Raw genomic sequence first — 8435 nt, 5'->3', positions numbered from 1 at the left:
ACATGAGGCTGGGACAGACAGAAACGCTGAGCACTCAAAAGGTGAACTTGACAGCGAGCTCCAGGGTCGCTTGGCTAGAGTGAGAACTCGTCTCAGTAACATCAAAGGAAGGGGCGAGGGAATGGCTTGGGACTTAGACTGTAGACTTTTTTTTTTTTTTTTTTTTTTTTTCCGGTTCTTTTTTTTTTTTTTTTCGAGCTGGGGACCGAACCCAGGGCCTTGCGCTTCCTAGGCAAGCGCCTACCACTGAGCTAAATCCCCAACCCCGACTGTAGACTTTTTAATTTCCTATTTAACATCTGCCTTTTTCTGTGACTCACTCCTCCTGCCCCTTTTCCATTTCTTCTTTTTCTAAGTGTGTGGGTTTAGAAATGCCTTATGGATGCAGGCAGCACTGTGCCACCAACCTTCGTCTCAGACCGCAGCTGTGTAATGAATGGTGGACAAGTCCAGGGTCTGTAAACCGTCATTCCACAGACGGACTCCCATCTTTCTCTGCAGACCGGAGTCAGCAGGCTGGTCTCCTGTCTGGGGGTTTCACCCCTGTACACGGAGACATCCATTCGGTCTTACTTCTCCTGAACTGCCGTGCAGCGTGGCTTCTACACCTAGCACTTGCTAGGCTGTAGGTCAAGAGCCAGCTTGCTTTCTTGATTTCTCTTCCTGTACACGCTTGGTGTCCACTCTCCTATTGTACCTTTATCACGGAGTGTTTTGTTTGTTTTTGTTTTGCTTTGTTTTTTGGCTTACATATTTAAAAATATTTCTTTTTATGTATGTGCACGTTTTGCCTGCTTGTGTCTCTGCTGGTGTGGTGGAGGCAGAAGAAGGTGTCAGACCCCCTGGACTGGAGTTACGGAGAGTCACCAGGTGGGTCCCTCTGCTTGGGTTTTGAGCTCCCTCACTGTGGCTCTCAGGAAGCGCTCCAGCTCCTGTGCTCAGATGAATGCCTACCTCAGCTTCCAGAGTATGTGCTAGAAAACATCAGTCAGCTCCACCTGACTCGTGCACTTAAGAATCTTTTGTCAGTATTTTAATGGCATTTGCAGGGAACTGAGGGCCCAGCCCTCCACCCACAGGACATTCTTAGGAACATAAACTGACAAAATCTTTGTCTTTTACATGGATTAGCATTTTAGACGTTAGTCAAAAGTCAACTAAAAACTCCATGAACTCCGTCTCCTAGGCCTGAAGCCCCTGCCACTCTGTGTAGGCAACCATTTTCCTCCACGTCTGGAGAAGGCTGAATAGATTGTGAGTCAAGAGTAAGCAAAAGGTAGCTGTGCTTTGTGCTGTGGAAATGTCCACAGTCCCAGCACTTAGAGACAGACACCGGGCCTACAAACCCTCAGCCAGCCAGGGCTACATAACAAGGGCCATAGGACAAACAAATCTGGGAAATCTCACCACCTTTTTTTTTTTTTTTTTTTTTTTTTTTTTTTTTTTTTTTTTTTTTTTCAGAGCTGGGGACCGAACCCAGGGCCCACGCTTCCCAGGCAAGCGCCTACCACTGAGCTAAATCCCCAACCCCTACTACCTTTCTTAAAGATAACGAGATTCAGGGACTGGAGAGACAGCTCAGGAGTTAAGAGCTCTAACTGCTCTTCCAGAGGTCCTGAGTTCAATTCCCAGCAACCACATGGTGGCTCACAACCATCTGTAATGGGATCTGATGAACACTTCTGGTGTGTCTGAAGACAGTGACAGTAAATATATATTTAAAGGACACACACACACACACACACACACACACACACACACACACACACTTCCACAGGGGCTGGAGAGATGGCTCAGCACTTGAGAGCAACCATTTCCCCCAGAGAACCCAGGTTCACACACCAGCACCCATGCAGTTGCCCACAGCTGCCTGGGACTCCACTCCAGGCATCTGACACCCTGTTCTGGCCACCAAGGGATCAGGCACATAGAGGACACACGGACATACGGGCAGGCAAAAAGGCCTATATGCATAAAATGCAAATAACGGTTGAAAATCAAGAAAAAATATTCTAGTTGTCATCACCTCTGTATCGGGAAATGAAAACTTTATTTAAAAAATAGGCGCAGCCCCCCGAGATGGTCGCTCTTGAAGTCTGCGCATAGCTGGCTGTCTGTGTTTGGTTCCGTTTGACGTTTTCCTTTCTAACGTAGAGAGGAGATGCCGAGCGGACGGTGTGAAAGGGGCAGGACAGCTGCGCCCAGTGCACCGCACTACACTGCACAAAACGAACCAGAGCCACGAAACACTCCAGGGCAGGAGTCAGCTAAGCGTGTGACGACGTGTGATGCATCCTTCCCGAGAACAGGTACGTGTGGCAGGTCCACCAGGGGAAAGATACACACGAAATGATTAAAAACAAATCAGTGCAAAATGTCGGATGCACACAGAAATAGTTTACTATGAAGGTATGCTGGCGAAAGGAGTTCTGGTTTTAACTGCAAGTATTAGTTACTTTTTTGCCTAACTTCATAATCAAATGGAAGAAAAACGCCTCCTTTAGAAACTGAAGTACTTCCCCATTCTTAATGAGACAAAGCTTTGAGCAATTTAAAATAAATACTGTTATTCCTGGGCCACATCGCTCATCAGATATATGGGGAAAGCGGGTCAGATGCTAAAGTCCACAGATGGAGGGACTTCCTGCTTTGCACACAGCTCCAAAGTAGGAAGCCACAAGCTGTCAGGAAAGGAGGAACTTGGAGGATGCTTAAATAGCAGGCAGGCTTTCTCTAGTCAGCTGGCAGCTGGTCCAGCTTCCAGTCACCATGAAGGCTCTCCTAGTTCTGGGGCTCCTCCTGCTCTCTGCCTCTGTCCAGGCCAAGATCTATGAACGCTGTGAGTTCGCCAGAACTCTGAAAAGAAATGGGATGTCTGGCTACTATGGAGTCAGCCTGGCAGACTGTAAGTCTCTCTTCTTGATGCCTCCAGCTAAGCTTTTAGAACAGGGACAAGGCAGCAATGGGTGACCAGAGGGAACCGCACCACACGCTCTTGTGTTTCTCGTGTTTGTTCCCTGTGTGTTTGAGTTAATTTGACTAAAAGCATCAATCTTTGTCTTTTGGATCAGAGATGCTGGGTGAGGGCTTGGAAGGGACTTTGTGTGCCATGCTAAGGCGATAGGACTGAGGTGCCCATGGACTGTCACTAGGTTTTCCAGTTGCTTCAGACTCGGCAGCCCATGGGGGCTGAGAACAGAGGAGAGACTCAGTCATTCAGAACTTGGGATCTGAGATCCTGGACCGCCATGGTGTTTGTCTTCCCTTCCCTTACCATGGTGGGCAACTTTTGAGATTAAAAAAAAATTTCAATTTTTTTTACCTGTCTACACAGGGCAGAGGGCTCAGGGCTCATACTGGCCTCTACTTGCTGTATAAATGAGGTCCTCGGGACCTGAGTATAGAGAGACTTAGTGGTGTTCTTCACTCTGGGGTGGCCTTTAGTTTCACACAACCAAAGATGCAGATGAGGAACAGTTCTTATGCCTTCTACCGTCTATGTTACCACAATCAGATTCGGTTCACATGGTCCCTACTCAACAGAGAGATGTACGTGTGGGTGGGTGGATGGATGAAATTGCAGAATAGCCTTTTCTGTTCTGATATTCTTGCTTTCAGTATTCCCATTAGACGTTCATGATGGTGCACACTCCCAAAATCCAAGCAATGGGGTTGCTGAGGCAGGGGATTGCAAGCTCAGCACCAAAGAAGGATACTTAGGAGGTTGGGGATTTAGCTCAGTGGTAGAGCGCTTTGCTCAGCAAGCACAAGGCCCTGGGTTCGGTCCCCAGCCCGAGAAAAAAAAAAAAAAAAAAAGGATACTTAGGGACACAGAGTACAAGAAAGGATTCTAACTTAACATGAAACTTCACATTGGTTATAAGAACAATCTCTCTGACAAAATCCTTATTTTTCTAATATTAATACTTCTAGCAGCATACATATTTCATATTAATTTGTTAAATGTGCCTAACTACTATTTGCATTTCTATTTTAGACCGAGATGTTCTAAAGGATGAGGTGTGGTGTGTGTGTTGGGGGGGGGGTAAAAGCAATGGAAGAAATAGCTATTTTATTTGGAAGGGGCATGATTTCACTTTATAGCACTGACTGGCCTGGAACTTGCTATGCATACCAGACTAGCCTCAAACTCACACAGATTCACCAGCCTCTGCCTACCGACTGCTGGGAATGAATTTGAGCACCGGTGACAGGTGTATGTTTTTAAAGTACCTTAACCAGGTTATTCTTTGTGGAAATTGATTTGTCCTGAAAGGACACTTGGGACACTTGAAATCACTTGCTGACTGGGCACAGCAGTTCCACCTACTTGAAGGGCAGAGGCAGGAGGATCACTTGGGACCAGAGACTACGCTGGGCAGCACAGCCAGACCCAGACTGAATAGTGGTAGCATCTTATATAATTTAACCACATAATTGTACTTGGAGTACATCACTTCTAAACTATAGCCAGCTCAAAATTCTGATTTTGGTATCAAATATAGATCATTTGCTGTTGACGCTAATGGACAAATTTTCTCTTTTTTCTCAGGGGTGTGTTTAGCTCAGCATGAGAGCAATTATAACACACAAGCCAGAAACTACAACCCTGGAGACCAAAGCACTGACTATGGGATATTTCAGATCAATAGCCGATACTGGTGTAATGACGGCAAAACCCCAAGAGCAAAGAACGCCTGTGGGATACCCTGCAGCGGTAAGACAAGGCGGGTTACAGTGGCAGCGAACAAGCCATCTGCTCTTACTGCAAGAGCAGACGCTGTGCAGGAGGCAAACACTGGGGGAAGCATCAGGAGCCTGGGGAGACTGCTTTACTGTTAGAGTCGCTGTTAACTACATCAAAATTAGCCAACTAAGGCATTAGGTTGTGGTGTAGTTTGGGGATAGAAAGCTCTGTCAGAGGGCCTGCGGTCGCACTGCCAAACTCAATGAATGAATAAATAAAACGAAATAAGTAAAGGCTGGACAGACCGTTCTGAAGGAAGAGTCATGACGGTTTGACCCCAGCAGCACAGAAAAGCTGTTTGGTGAGGAGCATTTGTAACACCAGCACCCGGGAGTGTGACACAGGCAGGGGCGTGGGGCTCACTGGCCAACCCAGCACAGCCTGCTCTGCAAGCCAGGTCCCAATGGCAGACCCTGCCTCAGAAACACTGTGACTGCTCCTGGGGCAGTCCTCCACAGCGACCTATATGAGTTCCTGCTCTGTCAAACTTGGTTGCTAACGTTCCTGAGAGAAGATGGACTTTGGGGCGTTCATTCTTTGCGCCCTGCTTAGTCTGACTGTAGGAGCGCTCTGCACACTCAGCTGTAGTCACTGAGAAGAGTTAGAAACACCAGCAAAGGAGAGACACTCCCAGCCTGGGCACTGCGAGCATCCACTTAAGTGGAAGCCTTTGGGAAACGCTCCTGCGGAACGTCAATCATGCTGTCCATCCATGTAAAGTTATATGATACATGTAAAGTCACATGATGCACATATGCGCTCATGTGAAGACACGTGACGATTTTACAGTTTTACATAAATTATACTTACACAGCTTCATGACATAGCTATCACTGAAAACCACATCTGCAGTAACAAATACTGACCCGGAATCTCATCTTTAAGAGGGAATAAATTTAAATTCCCTCTTTAAATTGAAGACAGCAAGCTCAAGTCCAATGTCTTAGAGCAGAGGGGCTCCTTGTTCTACAGCAGATGTAGAGTTAGGAAGAGAAAGGCCTACACACTGCTTTCTTTTCTAAAGTATTGATTCATCTTTAGTGCATGGGATTTTTGCCTGCATATGGGTCTGTGCATCGGTGAGCCTGGTAACTGTGGAGGCCAGAACAGGGCTCCAGAGCTCCTGGAACTGGAGTTACAGACAGTTGTGAGCTGCCATGTGGGTGCTGGGAATCAACTCCTCTGGAAGAGCATCCAGTGCTCTTAGCCAGTGAGCCCTCTCTCCAATCCCTGGTTTTTCTTTAGGATAAATTTTCACTGGTGGATGCTCAGGTGACAGTTCTCTGTCTGCCCTGTTTTCCAGTGTGTGAATGGAGAGGGGCTTCCCTCACCCTAGCGGACAGACACACACCCTCCAGTGTGTCCTCACCACCCAAAAGGCTTCCTTACTTTTCATCAGGGCTGGGATGCTAAGAACCCAAGTAGTTACACAGGCTCAAACCCACAACCACTCAAGCATATCCTAGACCCACCGGGGACCCTATGAAGGAGAAATAGGGTGACTCACACCAAGTCACACGGAAGGAGCCCAGCTGCTTTAAGACATAAGACTTAAGTGTGCTGTTTCAAGCACAGAATATTGCTACTGTAATTTTATTCCCTCGTTAAGATGCGAATTCGGGACAGTATTTGTTACTGCAGACATGGTTTTGAGAGAGAATCAAGAGACTGTCTCCAGTAATCACGCACGCACAGACACTTGGGAAATAGTTCCTTGAATTCCCTGCTCACTGCCCAGAGAAAGCTGGCAGGATCTGACCTGAAGTGGCTCTATAATGTCCTTGACATTCCTCACTCCTGTCTTTCAGCTCTGCTGCAGGATGACATCACTCAAGCCATACAATGTGCGAAGAGGGTTGTGAGGGATCCCCAAGGCATTCGAGCATGGTATGTTGGGACTTTGGAGGGGAATGGCTGGCTCTGTTGATATATGCTGTCTCAGTTAGGGTTTAACTACTGTGAACAGACACCACGACCAAGGCAAGTCTTATAAGGACAACATATATTTGGGACTGGCTTACAGGTTCAGAGGTTCAGTCTAGTATCATCAGGGTGGGAGCATGGCAGCATCCAGGCAGGACTGGTGCAGGAGGAGCTGAGAGTTCTACACCTTCATCTGAAGGCTTTAGGAGAATCCTGGCTTCCAGGCAGCTAGGGTGAGGGTCTTAAACCCATGCTCACAGTGACACACCTACCTCAACAAGGCCACACCTCCAAATAGGCCACTCCGTGAGCCAAGCATATTCAAACCACGACACAAGCAGTGTTTGCCATTCTGAGAGCTGCGGGTACAGTCGGGAGCTTTTCCTGCATCATCACTTTTAGGGAATTCCTCCAGGTTGTGAGAGTCCCCCCAGGAGACTACTCAGGCCTGCAGACGAGTTGTAGAACCCGTGGGGTGTACAGTACACAGGATGCAACATCAGAGCACAGCTATGTAGACCCAGGTCCACAGTCAGTAGCCTCTTCTGGGTGCAGGCACAGCCTGTGCATCACAGCAGCTCTTGGCCCAGAACCCAGTCTCCTTTAGTGTCATGCTCACAATGTTCTGTCCCCAGGGTTTGTGTGTGTGCACCAGAGGAGACACATGTTAACCATTTATCCCCATGTCTCTTTCCTCTACAGGGTGGCATGGCGAAGACACTGTCAAAACCGAGATCTATCCGGGTATATTCGGAATTGCGGAGTCTGACCGCCGTGCACTTCTACTCAGCTCACTCTGTCTCTTTCTCACTGTAGGAGTAGCTGTGGGGAAGGTCACACTTCCTTGCTTTCCCCTCAAACTAACAGGCTTTCACTTCTCAGTCTCCCAATGCACTGCACGCTGCTCACAGCATCCCGCACCGTCTCACCACACACATCTCTGCACATCAGGAAGTAATGCACAGTAGGCTCCATCGGGATCCATCTTCATCAGCCCTGCGCTGGATACAAACAGCACATATTTACAGCAGACGAGTTGATCTTGGGGAATGGCAGTTGTGTGAGTGCCAGGGCTTTGTGCAGGCTCAGCACCAGTTAGAACAGCCTCTGTGGGGGACCGGGAGGGCTTTTGAGGGCCCAGGACTCTCAGTGGATGAGAACTGAGACTGCCTGAACTCAGAAACTTATGAAATGTGTGAGCTTTCAAAACAGTTTCTTCTTAGAGCTGGCCCGTTTATCCTGCCTTCAAAATAAATTCTCAGCCCGTGTGCCCGTCTGTTTTAACCCTTGAGAGGATGTTCCCAGTCTTGTGAGGTGCTCAGGGGGACCAGTGAGCTGTGCTTGTCCATGTCTTTCTTAAGTAGCTTCATGCACACTAACCAACTCTGAGACAGATGAGCCTGGACCACCAGACGATAATCACTAGAGCAGATCTAATCTCATAGAGAAAAAGTATAATTCTCATTAAATGATTTTCAACGCACAGGTTGTCTTTTCTTTACTCTGAAATGGCGTGTTTGGGGGAAATTGTTTATGTGTTGGGATAAAAGTCAACTTGGCGGTCTTAACTGGGCCTACACTCGTACACATAACCAGGTGATCATCTGGGTAAAGTTCAAAGCCATCTGGCCAATCTCCGACCGTCCCTCAGTGGCCCTTGAGAAAGTCAGCCACTCTTACTTTCGGAGTTACCCCAGCCCAGCCTTATCCCCGACGTGCTGCTTCTCTCAAGCCTTTGCTGGCTCTTAGACTATACTTTCCTTTC

General features: G+C 47.7%; 1 protein-coding gene across 1 annotated transcript; it reads left to right on the top strand.

Annotated features, from left to right (window-relative positions):
* Positions 1 to 2601: 2601 nt before the first annotated feature.
* Positions 2602 to 8153, top strand: LOC116909250 (lysozyme C-1). Its single transcript, XM_032912775.1, has 4 exons — positions 2602 to 2905; positions 4553 to 4717; positions 6556 to 6634; positions 7373 to 8153. The coding sequence occupies exons 1-4, from the start codon at positions 2770 to 2772 to the stop codon at positions 7437 to 7439; spliced, it is 447 nt and encodes a 148-aa protein (XP_032768666.1). The 5' UTR covers positions 2602 to 2769; the 3' UTR covers positions 7440 to 8153.
* Positions 8154 to 8435: the final 282 nt, after the last annotated feature.

This window comes from Rattus rattus, chromosome 1 (genome assembly GCF_011064425.1).
Source record: "Rattus rattus isolate New Zealand chromosome 1, Rrattus_CSIRO_v1, whole genome shotgun sequence".
In the NCBI taxonomy this organism is placed as follows: Eukaryota; Metazoa; Chordata; class Mammalia; order Rodentia; family Muridae; genus Rattus; species Rattus rattus.
The sequence above is the reverse complement of the archived record's forward strand: the minus strand, read 5'-3'. Positions and strand labels throughout refer to the sequence as shown.